Source organism: Ambystoma mexicanum, chromosome 10 (genome assembly GCF_040938575.1).
Source record: "Ambystoma mexicanum isolate Mex_15411 chromosome 10, UKY_AmexF1_1, whole genome shotgun sequence".
Taxonomy (NCBI): Eukaryota; Metazoa; Chordata; class Amphibia; order Caudata; family Ambystomatidae; genus Ambystoma; species Ambystoma mexicanum.
In genome coordinates this window covers 1,311,490,534-1,311,508,741 of record NC_090932.1, presented here as the reverse complement: position 1 = coordinate 1,311,508,741, position 18,208 = coordinate 1,311,490,534, and the positions used below count along the sequence as shown (strand labels likewise).

Sequence of the window (18,208 nt, the reverse complement as noted above, 5' to 3'; positions counted from 1 at the left end):
GCGCTTTATAAATAAACATTACCGTTACCATGTAGGCTACAGGTTCCCATAAACTTCAAATACAACATTTTCTAGGGTTTGTCCAACAAGAATGAATCCATGCTAATCTAAAATGAGCGACGGGTGGGGGTTCTGGGCCTACTGTCTTTCCTGCATTATCTGTTGAGAATAGTGGTGTCTGTGTTCAGACAACACGAAGATGATGTTCTATTTCCAAAAACAGGGTGGAACCAGATCTCAGATCCTATCCTTGAAGGTACAGGCACTGTGGAAAGGGGCTCTGGACCAGGGAATGTTTCTGTCCCCATTTTACCTTCACCTTCCAGGCATACACAACTGTGTGGCCGATTCTCTCAGCAGAGATCTCCGCTCCTGCCATGAATGAGAGCTTCTCTAAAGCCAAGTGGAAGTCCATCTTCCGAGCATAGGGAAAACTGGATGTGGACCAGCCTGCCACAAAGGACAATTCCAATTGCAACTAACCAGCCTCTGAGACACATTCACATGTCTGTGGAATGGAAAGTTCCTATATGTACTCCTACGTCCCGTCCCCTTTCCTCCATACTGCATGGGCATCCCTCGCTAGGGACGGGAGACAGAACCTTTTTCACCAGAAAAAACCTTCTTCCCCTTTAAATTTAGAGGTGCACAGGGGTTAAATTTAGCATGCACTCCCCTGACTCCGCCCACCAGCGCTACTCCCCAGTCCCTTTTCTCCGTCGATGGGAAAGGGCCGAATTCACCAGCGCTCCTGGGTTTGGCTTCAGCCTTGTAATACCACACGCTCTTCCCCGGATACTTTCTTCTGTCTTTTGTCTTCTATCTTCTTTATTATCAATCGGGTACTCGGTCCTCTTGCGCCACGCTCCTCTCGGCGCATGTCGACGCCAGCAGGCTTCAGCAGGTGTCCAGGCTGCGAAGGGCTCTTCCCTACGTCTGGCCCCCCACGCTCTTTGCCTCTGCTGCCTTGGCCTTGACCACAGCTGGGAGGGTTGTACCGCGCTTAAACCGCACGCTCTGAAGAACAGGTTAGCTAGGTGGAGGGAGCTCTTCGAGAAGTTGCCTCCAGAAGACTTGAAGGACTTAGTCAGACACAAGTCAAGGCCCAAGGTAGGGCCGCTTTTTTTCCATCACACCCCACAAGGGTGACTCCTTCCCAAGGAAACGCCTGAGCGGGAGGGAACCTTTCAGGTTCTCGCACCAGCACTGGTACCGAAGCTAATTCAGCTACCGGCTGCCAGGCCGAGGGGGTCATTAGATCCTTCCGTGGACAGTTCTGAGGGACCGCAAGGTTCTTTTACCGGGTGTACACCCGAGGGGCTGCCCCTAGTACCGGTCAGATGCCCGAGGGGCACCGGCACGCAGCACTACCGGCGATACTGCCGAGGGTAACACACCTACCAGGTCTCGTCCTGAGGTTCAGGGTAGGTCTCATGCTCCACCGCCAAGAGTCCATGGAGGAGGCCGGACCCAGCGAGCCAAGCACCACAACTTTGGCAGGTGGCACGCAGCTCGACAAAATGGCTGCAGTACCAGACAAGATGGCAGCTCATCTGATACCGCCCCGTAGTGCGGAGCAGGTGGGAGAACGAGTTACAAGGTGGGACTGGTGTCAACCAGGTATGTGGCCTACAGCTTATCCATCAGCATCACAGGGCAGATTTACCACGCAACCGGCAAGACAGAGTATGCACCGGCCCCAGCAGCCACTCACTACCCCGTCAACATCACCTGCCACTCCACTGGCCTGTGAGGACAGGTTTTTCTGAAACGTTCTTCACTCTTATGAGATCTCCTTAGATGGGTGCCATCCTTCGGGGTGTGATGAGAGACATGCTCCCTCAGGTCCGTCTGCCTGCGCCTATAGTCATTCCTTTTATGGCTCCAGAGCCCCAGTGCTGCCCCTGCAGCCGTTGCCGGCTCCTTAGATTCCGGCTCCTCTGCCTCCCACAGTTCAGGTGGTTCCACACCAGCCTCCGCAGCAGCCACTGGCTCCAGTTTCCACACTGCAGCCCTCGGTGGCCAGCACTCCTCCACCCACTCGGACCAACCGGTCACCCTGGTGGACACTGATGAGGAGGAGGACCCCGACACGCCGTTGTCAGCCAAGGCCTTCGATGAACGGCTGGCAGGTTTGCCAGAGTATTTGGGGCTTCCTCAACCCGAAGTTGAACAACCGGAGGCAGGGCTTCTGGCTGAGGTCCTCACTCCCGTGGCTAGAACGGGGATCCTGATGCAGAAGGACGTTGTCGCCTTGGCCAAAAAGGGATGGCTTAAGCCCATTTGTCTCAGTCTGTCAATCAGTGCCTCAACGCCAATTATAGGCAATTGGAGGGGGATCCACTCTTGCTGTCGGCGCACCCTCAACCACACTCTTCGGTGATTGCTGCAGCGTCACTTTACTCCAAGCCTCAGTCGTCCTCGGCCACTTTTTCCTCGGCGCTTCTAGGCAAGGAGGAGAAGATCTTGGAGGCATATGGAAAGAAAGTTTATTCCAACACCTAACTGCACATTTGTCAATCCAATGCAGACCTTCGTTTCAAGGGTGGCAACCTCTTTCACTCCACCACAGATGAGGAGCTAGATAAAAAGAAAAACAGTTCCCAAACTGCAAAGTCTTTATCTTTACGAAGGCCATGCCCAAGGCGTACGTACACCCAGTCGCATCAACACTCTAATAAGGGGCGGGCATTCAGCGAGTTCCGGGGCTTCCAAGAACGGAGGTCCAGACATCCTGAACGTTCTCTGAGTCAGCACCGGCATAAGCAACAAAAGCGGGGGAGCAAGGGCTTCTTTCAATCCCCTTCCTCAGCACCATCCTCAGAGGGAAAGAAGGCATGACGCGCCCCTTCAGATCCACATGACTCCGAGGGGGGTCAGGCTTGCCCTTCATGCACAGTTCTGGTGTCAGAGGTTCGTGGACTCCTGGATCCAATCCGTGGTTTCCACAGGGTGCCGTCTACCGATCCCTCCCTCTCCTACCCTCCACTCCCACAGATTGGGACAGCAACTCTGTTGGCGGAAGTTTGTGAGCTTGTCGAGAGCCAGGCAGTGGAAGAAGTCCCAACCTCCCACGAGGCTTGGGCTTCTACTCCAGGATTTTCGCCATACAAAAGAAGAACCAGGCTGGCCTGAGAGTTGTGTTGGACCTCTCCACCCTCAAACTCTCCCTCTTCAAAAATTCAAGATGGTTACACCAGCACATAGTGCGATGACACTGTGCAGGGGAGACTTGATGTGCTCCCTGATTCTGAAGGACGCTTACCTACACATCCCGATTTGGCAGCATCATCGCTCCCATCTACGGTTCAGAATCATGGGCTGCCTTTTCCCGTACAAGGTTCTACCCTTCGGCCTCAACTCAGCCCCCAGGGTGTTTACCAGATTGATAAATGCAGTGGCGGCCCTCCTCGGGGCCCAGGGCCACCACGTCTACCCGTACCTGGACAACTGGCTCGTCAGGGCGAGTTCTCAGAAGGCAGTTGACCACACTTCCACCGCCCTCATGATCACACTCCATGAGCTGGGATTTTCCATCAACCTCAAGAAATCTCAGCTGCAGCCTACGCAGAGCCTGACCTTTCTGGGCCTCATATGGGACACAAGTTCCGAGAGAGTTTTCCCCTTGGAGGACAAGATCAAGGCCATCAAGAGGGCTGCATGTCACTTCCTCAGCCAAGAGGTGACCTCAGCCTGATCGTACCAGCATTTACTGGGGATTATGGCAGCGGACCTACCTGCCGTCTCCCACACGAGACTCGAGATGAGGACACTACAGCTGCACTTCACAGCTTCATGTAATCGGGAGCAGTTCTCTCAAGTGGAGCTTGTCAGCATTCCTCCATCTCCCCACCCGGACCTGCAATCTGCGGACTGGCAGGCGCTTCCGGCAGGCACCCCATTAGGGTCACTACCACAGATTCCTTCCTGGAAGGCTGGGGGCTACGCTGGACAACCACAGTGTCCATGGAGTCTGGTCCCTGCAGGAGTGGGAATCTCATATCATCTAGCTGGAGCTGAAGGCTATCTGGCTAGCTCTCAAGGCCTTCCTTCCGCTCATTGGGGGCAAGGTTCTCCTCATCCAGACGAACAACTCCACCAGCATGTATTATGCCAACAAGCAGGGTGGCACCAGGCCCCCATGCTGTGCAGCCTAGTGGTCAGCATGTGGGAATGGGGCCTGGAGAACAACATCTACCTGACTGCAATCCACCTCCCTAGAGAATCCAACCTGGAAGCAGACAGGCTCAGCAGACTGGGAGCGGACAATTACAAAAGGCAATTGAACCATCATGTCCTGCTCTGGGTCTTCAGCAGATGGGGGCATCCTCAGGTGGACCTCTTTGCCTCGTGGTCAATCAGGAATTGTCAGCGGTTCATGTCCTGGCAGGGGCAAGACCCTGGCTCCCTGGGCAACGCCCTCCAGATACAGTAGAATGGCATGACAGCATATGCATTCCCCCCCACACCCGTGAACCATAGGGTGATCTGAACGATAAGAGAATCGTTTCACCTCTGCATCATTCTGATAGCTCTGTGGTGGCTGGCAGGACTGTGGTTCTTGGAGCTTCTCAGCCTCTCGGACAGGCCACCCATTCACGTGCCGCAGGGCCTAGCTCACCTCCTCTCGCAGCAGGGGGCAGGGTCATCCACCCCACTCCACAGAAATTGGCACTCGCAGCGTGGTTCCTGAACAGGTCACACTGAAGCATCTGAGCCTGTCTCAGGCTAACCTGGACATCATTCAGGGCGCTAGGAGCAGGGCTACTAGGAGCCAGTACAAGAGTAAATGGACCAGGTTGTATCACTGGGCGAACTCTAAGGAGATTGACTCCCTTACTTGCACATTTGACGATGTTCTCTCATTCTCTGCACACCTCGCTCACTCAGGCGTACAAATAGACACCTGCGCACCTACTTGGCAGCCATAGGGGCCTACAGGAATTCCGAGGAGGTCTCCTCCTCCAACCCAGTGGTTAAGCGGCATCTGGCGGGCCTCACCAGGCTTTACCCACCCATCAAGAAGCCACACCCTGTGTGGGATCTCAATTTAGTGTTGAGCGACCTAACCTTTCGAACCAATGGCGTCCGCAGATATCAGATTGGTCACAATTAAAACAGCTTTGTTGGTGGTCTCAACTCTGCTTGCAGAGTCAGCGGGATCCAGGCTCTGGTGGCATCAGAAACCTATACTACTTTTCAGAAAGATAAGGTGGTCCTGAGAACGCACTCACGTTCCTACCTTAGTTAGTCTCCGCTTTACATCTAAACGAGGAGATAGTTTTACCTATGTTTTTTGCCGATCGTAAGCATGATGCTCAGAGGGTCTTACACTGTCTGGATGTCATATACTCTCTGAAATTTTATCTGGACAGAACCAAGAGCGTCCACAAGTCGGACGCTCTGTCACCTTCGGTGGGTCAAGGCTCGATTATCAGGCATCCAAGGCCTCTATAGCAAGTTGGATGGTTTCGGCCATCTAGGCGGCCTATGAGGGGCAGAACAAACCACTTCCAGTTAACATGCACGCCCACATTGTCAGAGCCAAGGCCACGGCCGTCGCGTTCCAGTGGCAGGTCACGTGGCAGGTCATCAGCAGGGCGGCCACCTGGGCCACCCCTTTGGCTTTGTGTAAGCACTACTGTTTAGACGCCGGCTCTAAATCAGATGCGGCTTTCGGACAGGCGGTTATAAGGAACTTGTTCACTTAAGGAGGGTCACCCTGGGGCTACATTCAGTTGTAATCGCCCATGCAGTATGGGGGCAAGGGGACCAATGTAGGAGTAATTAATAGTTACTAACCGCAGTGACTAACATACTCCTAGTCCATAGTCCCTTTTCCTCCATACGTCCCACCATCCTACCCACTAATACTGGTGTCATTAGGCAATGATAACATTGTCGACGCATCAATGGGGACTGAGGAGTTGCGCCGGTGGGCGGAGTCAGGGGAAGCACATAGGGCCGCACCCCCACGCGCCTCTAAATGTAAAGGGGAAGGTTTTTTCATGTGATGGGTTCCATCTCCTGTCCCTAGCGAGGGACGTCCATGCAATAGGTATGAAAGGGGACCATGGACTAGGAGAACGTTAGTCACTACGGTGAGTAACTATAAATCTTTTCACTATTTCCACTCATCTCAAGTACTCTGCACAGCCAAACCGCATTCGTGCAGACGGATACTTGCGGTGCCAGTGTGGCCGAGGCTGTTCTGGTTCACGGAACTTCTAGCTCTCTGGTTGGCCCCACCCATCAAGCTTCCGCCGGTGCACAACCAGCTTTCCCAGAGAAAGGACGAGGCACTCCACCATGACCCATCCCCACTCAACTTCACAGCCTGGCTCCTACGTCCCTAAAATTTGAGCACATCGACATGCTCCAGACCTGCAGGGATGTACTCTCCAAGGTTTGCGCTCCTTCCACCATCCCCTATTGCAGCAAAATATTGGAAGAGGTTAACCGGTTGGTGTTCCTTTGATGGGACGGATGCCTTTAACTTCCAGCTGTACTTTCTCTCCTGTACCAGTGGCCTTGCTCAATCTTCCATCAAAGTTCATTCGTCTGCCATTTCCCGCTTCACAGGCATCAGTGGCGCTGTTGCTGTGGTCACATGCGACGCTCAGGCAGCATATGGCGGACAAGAGGTGGTGCAGTTGAAGGCTTGTGATAAAACAGATCAAGAGGGTGGGGTGGCAGTCCGCTGCAGGACTCAAAATTAAGATTGGAAAAGCATAGCTAAACGCATCTCCTGGGCATCCAGCATTAACAAGTGACCAGGAGCTCCCACAAGGGAACAAGAAGCTAGCAGATGGCGTTCTGCAAATCTGATTTTCACATAAAATGGAAACATCATTTTGTCCATCATTTATGACCCCTTAGGCTTTAAATGTCATATATGTTTAGTCAAAGATTGTCCCAAAAGCACAATTTAAATTTGCATAGGTGTTTGTTCAGCATCAGTTGTTCTGGGGAGCCAAAAGTAGCTCCTGGTAGCTGTTGGTGTCAGGCTAACCAGGCTCTTCTAGGCTACAAGCAAGAGCTAAATAGCGAATTATCAAAATAAAGCAGGGGCAGCATACAAGCATAAACTTCTTGGTGCTCTCGCCGGTTACAGAAAAAAGAATAGTTTATATATTTAACATTTGCCATAGCTGACATCATACTGTAAACTTAGTTGCGGAAACCTACGGGAATGGGGATTGGATAATAGTGGTGATTACATATACTTTCTAAAGGGGTTACATTTCTAATTGGGGAACACTTGTCTGATGGCCCCTCCTGCGACCACCTCTAAAGTGATAAAGGTAATAAAGACCTCCTCTCTGCATTATGTAATTGGCTGGCACCCTTAGTTATGGGCGGCATAACATTGGGGATTTTCATTGGTTGGCTTCATACTAACCAACCTTAGACAACTGAACGGTTGTTCCAAGCCAGATCGAGTAGGGGCAGAGAGGTCCTTGGACTGTTTTCCTTTCAATTAAAGAAGACGACATCCCTCGTTGGTAGACAATGAGTTAGGATGATCTTTGTATTTGGCCTTGTGTGACGTCTCGTGTCTGGGGATATGTGTAAGGCAGGTGTCCTATCTGTGTTTGTTGTTAATGAATAGACCGTGTTCCCCAATTATGGGTGACATGTGATGGAACGTGTTTGAAATTATTTCACCCTTCGTTTTTAGGGATTTTAGCTAATATTGATGCAAGTTATCGTAATGGGGAGGAATCCCCCTATGCATATGCAGCGGATGGGCAAAGGGGAATCCCACGACCAAAACACTATTGCATGGTACTGTTTCATTCAACAAAACACTGATAAAACAGTGACAACATTGGCTATAACAGCGATTTCCGATTCTCTTTCAACTCGTTTCAGGCTTAACAGTTTTTCAAAGAATATGACGTCACAAATAAAAGATATATCTCAAAAACCCTAGGTGGGAAGGGATTGGGTGAATGACTGTTAGTTAGATTCTTTATGGGGTTAGTACTCTGATTGGTCAGGCCATATCTAGTAGCTCTACCTGAGAGCACCTGCAAAAGGATACATAGGAAAACATGTCATGAGGGCATTCTGTGAGTGATGGCTGCAACACTGTTGAGGTGAACGTTGAAGGTGAAGAGGGATTGGTCAGGGATGGCTTTCTCAGCCTTGGCATCCTGGACCAGTGCATGAGCAACAATTGAAGGTGATGAGAATGGCCCCAAAGTGCTGCTTATTAATAAGGTTACCATTTTCCGATTCCCTAGGCCGCAAGTCTGAATGTTTAGCTTTCAACTTCATACTGTATTGTATCTTTAGTACCAAAGAAATGGCTGGGAACAAAGTTCTCTGTCTGCCCATGTCTGGCTCTAATGAATAGACATTCTCCGTCAGCTGCAAGTCACGTGTGTAGGGACCACATTTTGAATTATTCTTCACAGTAATTTATGAGGATTTTAGCCCTTTTACTGTGGGTGTCATTACCTCCCTCGGCCTCTAGAGACTTGTTTGAGCAACTTTCTTCTCAATGTCAGGCCTGAGTTGGTGGGAATCTGGCCTTCCAGCAACATTTGTTTCTTTGCTTCTGCAAGGATTGTCTCTCATGCTTCGGACCTGTCTACCGTCTGTCCATTTCCGTCTGTCCTTTTCCGGTGCTAATCCAAACTTTTCATACCCTGATAACCTTGGCAGACTGTGCACTTGCTGTCTGAGCAGTTCAGGCTTGGTTTTTCTGCTGGCTCAGCAAGAATGGTGCTTGCTGCAGTCTTCAGGCTTCTCAATGTCTCCCATTTGGCTGCGTCCTCCATCTTGGTTTACATGGCCACTCATTTTGATTTGCATTCTGCATTAAGCAAGCTTTATATGTATTCTCGTGCCTCTTGCGTTTCACCATAAAAAAGAGATTGTTTTCTAACCTAGTGGATGCAAGCATGTTTTTTTGTGTCTTTGTGCAATGCGACCTAGTGTTCTGTATCTTCGTGTGGGATGTCCTTTGTGTCTAATGCACCTACATTTGTTGGCCTCAGCTGTGACATCATTTGTCTTTTTCATGATTACAGCTCGTTCAGTTGCTCCATAGACTGCAGGTTTATTGCCTCAGTGACATCGTCTGGGTAGTGTCTGTCGGGCTGTCTCTTGCATCAGTGATGCAATGGTGGTGAGAGGGTAGCTGCCAGGAGCGATATGCACCATTCATGTCTGTAACATCGAAAATGGAGAAGGGCTGGCGCAATGGACCTGATCATCTGCCTCTCTTCAGAGTGTTATGTTTTCTCTTGCCACTGGGGACACTCTTGAGTTATTCATAGTCTTTTGGTTTATGGCTTTCCTGCACTTAGCTTTCAGAGGCTGGTTGTATTCTTATAAAACTTTAATCTGGGAGTACCCTTATTGCGTTGTGGGAATTGTTATCTTGTGCTTTCTCTGCAACGTTCTGACCCCTCTCTTAATTCGCAGTAACCTTGGCTGTGGTTGTCTGCTGCTGTTTGAGCTCTGCACGGACCTGTATTTCTGTGGTTTCAGCATTATGAGTTCTTGTGAAGCCTTGAGGCCCTTTGTTTAATTACTAGCATGTTGTGGCTTCCAATATGGAAAAGATGGCTACCCATTACTGCTGCGTTTCCAAGTTAGTAAGCTATGTCATTCATGTTGCATTCTACTTTTACATTGCTTATGCTAGTATTTGTTGTTTTATGGATGCTATGTTAACGTTCTTCATGTATAAATGCATATATTACCTAATGTATGTGCTTTTCATGTTGAGTGCATGTTTGCTTCGTGTCTAATGCATGCACCTGTATTGACACAACATTGTTTTATTACTCCTGCCATGTTTAGCTCTGATTGTTTCCATCTCCTGCTGTACCTGCCTGGGATAAGGGCGGTACGGTTGCCTCAGTGAGTAATGCTTCTCACCTTTGTGACATGGAGCCAGGGGAGGGGCAGAAGCTATAGATGACATATTCATCTGCCTCTCAAAACATTCATTCCGCAAAGAGGGCGGAAGTGGCTCCCTGTGCATGGGTATGATGTGGATAGATGCGGCTAGTCTTCATACTGGTGAGTTCCCTGCACTTCCTTCACTGCTGTTCCTATTTTCATGCCCTGGATTGCAGTCACACAGTGACTGTGTCTGTCCAGCCTCTGAATCTTTAGCCTGCAGTTTTATAGTTTGAGGTGTTCTCCGGCCTGTTAGTTGTTTGGGAACATTGATTTCAGATGGAATTGTCTCCCTGACTGTTGTACAAAGCTTCTGCTAGTGATGTTGGCTGCAGTGCGATTCTGTATGCATGATCCATTACTGTGAGTAATTGGGGGGGAGGCGGCTTTGTTTGCTCCTAGTTTTCACCCTGACCATTAGATTTGTGTGGCCGAGGCTAAGGGCACTGTTGGTGAGGTAATACAGCAAAGTAACATTATCATCCCCATCAACATATCAAACTTAATTTATATCAATTTGAATCCTCACTGATGTTGTGCCAGGCACACAACGTGCTCTGAAGGGAATTCCTTCATTAGTTTCTCACACTGTGCGAAATATTGCAATGGTTTGTTGGATGAAAAGAACTAGGTCTTACCTCGGCATGACCATCGGACTCTCTCCCCTCTGTTATGTTAAGGAGTGAATAGAGAATTCGGGCCCTATTGGATGAGAGACATAGGGAAATTGAACAGTGAAGAATCTCTAGAGGATGGGTTGATTTGCCTCTAGTTCTTAACCCCTTCCTGAAGCCTGTTGTTTTACAGCAACCAAATCACAATGTGTGTGATAGCCCCAGCCATAGGGATGAGGGGTGTACCTTGGAATCTTCTCTAGGGGATATTAATGAAAATCCTCTTCTAGAGGTGACAGCCCACCCACTTCTTGAAACTCGGCAACTGCTATCTTCTGGATCTAGGTTCTTGAATACATCCAGCTTAGCTTCTGTCATACACAATTGGAATTACTGATCCTGGTATATATGCAAAAATTGGAAGACGATTATTTAAAGGAAGAGCACCAACAAGCTTTGCGTCGGAGGAGAGCATCACAAATATTACCATCAAGGAGTAATGGCAAGCTAAGCTACTGGAACAACACTACCAAGCCACTGTTTGCAGCTTAGTTTTGCAGTTTTGCAGTGATCGACACGCAGATAATTAATTAGTCATGAATCCCTCACATGTACTATGCCTCCAGTACCATTATGCTGTTTAGACAGTAATGATGTACATTCTGAATGCCGAGGCTACTCCTATTTCTTTTTGTCCCTTCTCATGCCACAACTCCTATGGACAGGATTCTGAGATTTAAAACCGACATTCTGGATGTGTGCTGGGTACTCCGCCAACGATTTAGGAAATTTAACATCATAACTAATGTACCAAGACATAATTGCCATAAACCTTGGGAGGCACTTCAAAAATAAGATTTTGTAGTTTTATATGGAACGGGGTTAGTGCTGTTTAGTAGAATAATGCATTTGACATTATTAAAGGCCTTATATGGAGTCAGGTCCTTGGCTTGCCCAAATCGGTGCCAATTAGTGCCATGAGTTTAGAGCTTGGGCTGCAATCGTGGTTGTCATAACATGTTAAAAAATGCATCATTTTGTATAGGAAAGTGACCAGTATGGAAAGCCCTGGTTTAGGCTTAGAGTTGGGGAAAATGCTGAGGAATGGAACCAACCTATACCCCAGTAATTACACCAAACGTTGCAAAAGGTTTATGTAAATCACTGGTCTGAACAATGATGACTCTCATTGGGTAGTGAAAAAACAATTACTAGATGGGATGAAATTGTGGACAACGAAGACTTAATACGATTGAAATTATGCAGTAATGGATCCCTGTGGAACATAACCAAGCCTGATACCAAATTCTATTTAATGACATTTTCATCCCAGGTATATAGAGCTTAGTTAATGAAATTTAGCTTAAATAGCCTGCCGACATTAGAGGTTATGGGTCCACGTTGGAATATTCCTTGTGAATTTAGAACCTGTAGATTGTGCACCTTAGGCTGCCCGGAAACGCTATTCCATGTTGTAATTAAATGTGAGGCAGTAGTTGCCATTAGAAAAAAACACTTGGGTTCTTTGTCAATTGTATCTCCAGAATAATTACAACTGATCTCTGGAATAGACCAATGAATTGAACACAACTATCTTTAGTACTTGCTTTGGTGAGATTCTTAATAGCTATTTTTTATTGAAATCCGTTGAGAGTGAAGGGGATGAAATGTTACAACTAATATGTGGAAATGTCCAATGAATGAAGTCGAACCATGTTCTTCTATTTTATTCTCCTGTTTTCATGGAATAGAATAACATCTGGTTATTGTGATCTGTGTTCCTTCTAAATATTTTATTGGACTTGGTTATATTCTATTTTATATATTTATGATGAAACATCACTATTTTATGTACTTGCAGTAGAACAAAGGAATCTATTTTATGTATGGTTTTATTATGATTTGTGTTTTTTCTTGTTTAATAATTGTTCTAATCTTTTTCATTAATGTAATTAAATTGTGTAAGGTATCATTGTACCATAAACACAAAAAGATAAGATTTTGGGGTGGCCCCGGTTTTACAAAGGGATCTGAGTCCTATTCCATAATGCGAACACTATTCTTACAGTTTTTTTATTGATTGTGGAGAGACCAATCTGACTGCGTACCTTTAGAGGCAAACAGTCTGGCAAAAAAGTGTAAAATCTAAAAACTGTTATAAACTTGCCACTTTTTATTATTTATTTAAGAAGCACGCACTCAGTGTTTTCAGGTTTTTTTCTATTTGAAAATGCTGCTTCTCTGCAATCAGTTCTTGTCCCTTGTTTGAGTAGATATTTTATAGTTTGGCCATTTGTTTTTCCTACTTTTGTTGTGCAGTGCCCTCCACCCATCAGGGTAGGATGTGTGCCATATGAATACTGTGCATAAAATGAGATTTATTCAGACCAGAGGAAGAGATTTACAATGTCATCTCCTTTTCAAGAGGACCTATGAAATAAAGAACATCTTTCAATGTATGGTGATAACAGGGCACAAAAATTGCCACAACTCAAGTGCCTATTTTTAAAACTAAAATGTCTTTTTATTTAGAAATACCAAAATAGTCAATGAAAGCTACTGTTTAATCCCTAAAAAATCCTCTACTAAAGGTATGGAGTAAAATGCTCACATCTCAAAAACAGAAGTGTGGTAGAGGGCCAAAGTTGCAGATTTTAGCACTTTGTCTAGACAGGCAAGGGACAAGAGAGCAGGGGTTGAACACAGAGGCTGTTGGTTTTCCATCTTTGCAGAGTTGTGATGTGGGTGTATTTTATGGATGTCTGGCACATTGAGCCTAGATGCCATGGCAAAACTGCTGAACATTTAGGTCACTGTCAAAGAGGACCCTCAAAGATTGTCAGTCTGGAGTGATGACATGGTGGGGAAAGACGAAGTGAGGGTAGGCCGGGCGTGTGGTCAGACAACAGATCCAAGATCACTCCTGCCTTGTACAAATTCTGCATTAGGCATCACTCTGCTATCCAGAGGAAATAGGGTGAGATAAACTAAGAGTAAATGAGTTACAAATGTAGAAGGTTTAAAGTGTGAAGGGCAAATCCTTAGGGGACATTCACAGGCATGGGGCTGTTGGAGGAGGTGACATTTTTCCAGGAAATGGGCGGAGTGGTGACCTTCCAAATTGGGCAATGTACTCTCAAGGGAGATGTCCTGGAAGCTCAAGGTAGTGAGAATCGGAAGGAGAAAAGGATGGTCAACTCTATTGAAATCAGTTGAGAGGTTGGGGCGGAGGAGGATGGATTGCAGGTGGGTCTGATAGGCAGTAATAAGGAGTTTGGAGATGTGGGTGAGTGCCTGGAAGGTCTGGTGTGGAAAGCAGATTGGATGAGTTTGGAAAGTTAGTTTACCTGCAAGTAGACAGTGGTATGGTATGATTGAAGACCACATATTAAGGAATAGTTGTAGGGAAGGATGACGACTGGCCGATAGTTTGCAGAGTTAACGGGTACCGCTATTTTTGTTTCTACAGTATGATTAAAAAGGTGGCCACCTTGAAGCTAGCTAATAGATCCCTGTGGCAAGCAATATGTTCAACAGTAAGCAACTCTGGGATCATTGACTTTGTTGGGAATGGCTATCGAGGGAGCTTTTGAAACTTCATCGTCTTTGCTTCTTGCTGTCGCTCCTTTCAGATAATTTTGTATGTCTTTTTCGTTTTTCTCTGATTGTTCTAATAAATGATGTGCATTTTTGGCTTTCCTTTTTTTCCAGATTCCGGAAAGAGAGGACCAAGAAGAAAGACTGCAGATAAGGTCGCAGATCCATGAGCTACGGAACTGTAGGAACCAAGAGTCCAATTACACCAACAGCAAAGGTGCGTGTCGATTGTCAACTTGTTTTTGTTATTTTGTTACGTCAAAGTTATTTACATTATTCTTTGTATCTTTCACAGTATCTAGAGTCCTTCCATTTCTTCACAATCAGATTTTCATTAATATTCATAAAAACTAAATGGCTCCATCTCTGGGTTGCTTTAGATCAGTTTTCTTAAAACAAAGTTGAACATTATTTCCAATAAAATTGGCTCAGTGGGTAAGGGAGTATATTGTTTGTGCCAAAAGTAAGTTTGATTTAGAATAAAACTGACTTCAGTGTGAGAATAAATATGGTGGTTATGCCCTTCACCACCACAAATATATACAAATAAAAATGATTCATTTCTCAACACGCAGTCCTGTACTTTATTGATTAATCACATCCAATATCCATCCATTTCAGATGCATTTATTGTGTACTTATTTCTTAAAACACAAAGACTATGTATTTTAGTTTAAATTGATTGGTACTTGAACTCACTCTTGAAATCCTTGGTTGTTTAAGTGTGAAGCCACCTTTAAGGCAATAGCTTCAAACATTCACTCTCGGCCTTGTGGCATTTCATACAGAATTCATGAATCTGGTCAATCATGAGCCTAACCAGTAAAATGGAACATTAAGTCGCAGGCCTAAGGCATCATAATAAAGAAATGGACTTGGACCACTCAATCCCAACCCTGGTGCATTTTATTCAAAACACAGACCAATAGTATGTATTGGATATGTGAAAGGCGCCTATACAACAAATGGTGTTTCAAGGCGCCACAAGACAAAAAAGAGGGGGTGGGGGAACTAGGAAGAAAGATAACAATATTGGTCCTACTAGGCCTTGTGACATTCGGAACGTGCAACTGCAGTAACCAGAAGTGTGAGGGAGATGGGGAGCGGGGGGGTACATTGTGCGCAATGCAAAGTGTTAGGATAGGAAGGGGAGTGCAGGGCAAGAGGGTGCAAGTGAAAGGGGGTTATGGAGGGGGAAGACGCCACAGGGCTAGGCGAGTCCTAAGGGGAGGCCGGGAGGGCAAGTTGCATGGGGGTGAGGGTGCACATGCTAAGTGCGAGGAAGGGGGTGGACTGGCGGGGGGGCCTGGCGCCCTGTAGAACTCGGAGGGAGACCAGGCAGCCAGTCACTGCAACAGGCGGGGGCGTTATCAGGGGAGTGGGAAGGAAGAAGAGAAAAGGAGGGTCTTCAGGAGCTTCCAGAAGTTAAGGAGATCCAGCTCAAGCCTGAGTGGGGCAGGGAAACCATTCCAGAGGGAGGCTTCCCCCACTCTCTGCTTAGAGAAGCGACTGTCCTGCAGAGAGTTGGAGCTAGAAGACCGAAGGGCTCTAGCGGGGGGTGTTTAGGGAGTGAGAGTTGGGTGTAGCAGGGTTCCAGACCCCAAAAAGCCTTGTGGATGATGTAGAGGGTCTTGAACCTAATCCTAACAGCAACTGGGAGCAAGTGGAGAGATTTAGGGCTGGAGAGATGCTGTCCCTGTGCTTGAGGCCAAGGATAAATCTTGCAGTCCTTTTCTGGATTAGTTGAAGGGGGCGAAGGGAGGATAAAGGAAGAGTGACGAAGAGGCTGTTGCAGTATTCCAGCCAAGAGAGGACCAGAGCTCTGGAGACATTGAGTTTCTGGGGGAAGGTGAGGAAAGGGAGAATGCATCTGAGGAGGTACAGCTGATGGTGGGCCTTCTTGGCAAGGTCAGCTATGTGAGGAGAGAGGGTAGTCAAAGATGACACCAAGGTTTTTTTTGCCTCACAAGAGGGTGAGAGGAGGGTACCCATAGAGGGCGGCCAGAGGGAAGGAGGGAGCTTGGGTCCCAATGAGAAGGATCTCAGTCTAACTCGTACGAAGGCAGAGACCATTGGCAGCACATCATGCCTGAATAGCAGTCAGGCAGTAATGGATGAGAGAAGAGGAGGAGGAGGAGGCGGAGGCAATAGAGGGAAGCTTGAAGGTGAGCCGTGTGTCGTCTGCATAATACTGAAATTGAGGAGAGAAGGAGGAGATCAGGTGGGCCAGAGTGGCATGGTAGATGTTGAAGAGCCACGGCAAGAGGATAGAGCCTTGAGGGATGCCGCAGGTGGAGAGTGTGATAGGGGAGAGAAAAGGGCCCAATTGAACCTGGGAAGGTCGGTCGGAGAAGCGTATGCCTAGACGTACCCAGAAAATCTGAACCTGTTGAAACTTACGCATAGCCAAAGCGTCTTTTCGAACTATAGCCCCCTTTTCAAGGTTAATAATGGCAGATTCTAATTCAATTTGTGTAGTTTATACAGACAAATTTCAAGAGTTTGAATTATTCCATCCTCAGAGTTTGTAAACTTCATTGCATGAATGTTTGCACCATATCTCTAATAGCAAAGTCGTAGATATTAAAAGAAGAGGGAGCGGGGAGGAAGAAGAGACAACATGATTAGATAGTTAATAATTTCATGATCATCTTTCTTTTTAAATTATTTTCTGAAAAAGGCACCCAAAGGTCTTGTCTAATGTTGATTTAAGTCAACTACATTTCTGGGTTGAAACAATTGTGTAAATACATACCGCTTTCATGACAATGATTGATATTAACAAAAAAACACTGAAATTGTGTTGGAATTCTCATATAGTGTTACCCTGTTGTATAGCGAAACATGTTTGAGTTGCTGGTTTATTAAGCATTTTGCTTACTTGAAAAGTGAGCGTGAGTAACTCTTGTGTTCTTATACTCTTTGTGCGTTCTAGGAGTAGTTAAGAGTTTCTTAGTAAAATGAGATACCGGTATCAATATTATCACAGATAATTGTTTTGTGTAAATCTCTAAAGTAGAGTATCGGGGGGCTTGCCTTATTTATTTTAAGCAGGATATGTTGCTCTCTCCTGTGCAACGTGCTGTGTGTTGTTGCTTGTGGCTGCCATTTTGTATTGTCAAAAGTATTTAGTGACGTCATGTATGCTTAGTTTTACATCATGGCCAGCAACTCTGCTGAGAAAATCATCCTCATAATCGAATTGGTGTAAATACTATCCATGATTTACCGGCTGAATGCCATATTGACTCGCTTGCACCGCCAATCTCTATATTTACTGAAGTCTTGATGCTCGGCTTTGCAGCTGCTCTCCTAGTTTTTATCGATACCCCCATCGGAAGGCTGCTGTCATATTTGAGAATATGCTGCTGAAGGAACCACCTATGCCACTCCTTCATCTTTAAAAGATGGTACTGGGTTTGTTAGAACCCACAGTGGAGACCTTTCGTGCACCAACAACCACCAATAATTGTCCGTGGCATGACAAAATGGTCAAACTTCCAACTCTGATCCCTCCTCAAGAATCACCCCCCCCCCCCTGCCTTTTGTGGTTTGTACAGTCCTTGATGGAAACACGTTGTGATATTAATTCTCATGATCCTTAATGGCACACCCTCCTAAAGACAGCAGGGGAACAGACTAGGTCAAGACTGTAGTGTAGCAGTCACAAGTTAACCTTAAGAATATCTGACTAGACTTCTTTTGAAAGGCATAACTGAGTTCTTTGGGAATCAGTGGAGACACGTGTGACTTTACAAAAATACTTTTGATAGAAAAGACAAAGGAATGGTACTTTTATTTTTTTAAACCAGTTCATTCCAAAGCAAAGAACATCTTTGAGCTCCCTGTGAATGCTACGGCCATGATCTTACCATAAAATGCTTGCAATGGTGGGGTCTTATGGAGCTCAAAGTAAACGCCCAACAAATAACTTATTCTCTCCCATCTGGGCCATCACCTTTTGTGGCATATGTGCTCAAGGATATGATGCAAATAAAGACTGAAGTTGACATTTTGTGCTTTGTATGGTCAAGCACGGAAATGTCTGTGGTGCGTCATTTTTATCTTAGAAATTA

At 46.5% G+C, this 18,208-nt stretch overlaps 1 protein-coding gene across 4 annotated transcripts in view; it reads left to right on the top strand.

Annotated features, from left to right (window-relative positions):
* The window catches only part of SMTN (smoothelin), a 781,408-nt gene that overhangs the window by 327,030 nt on the left and 436,170 nt on the right, over nt 1-18,208 (top strand). For all 4 annotated transcript variants that reach the window (XM_069619347.1, XM_069619344.1, XM_069619345.1 and 1 more), the window contains exon 7: nt 14,247-14,349. In XM_069619347.1, coding sequence (XP_069475448.1) covers nt 14,247-14,349 — 103 coding nt within the window. The remainder of the gene's footprint in view (nt 1-14,246; nt 14,350-18,208) is intronic.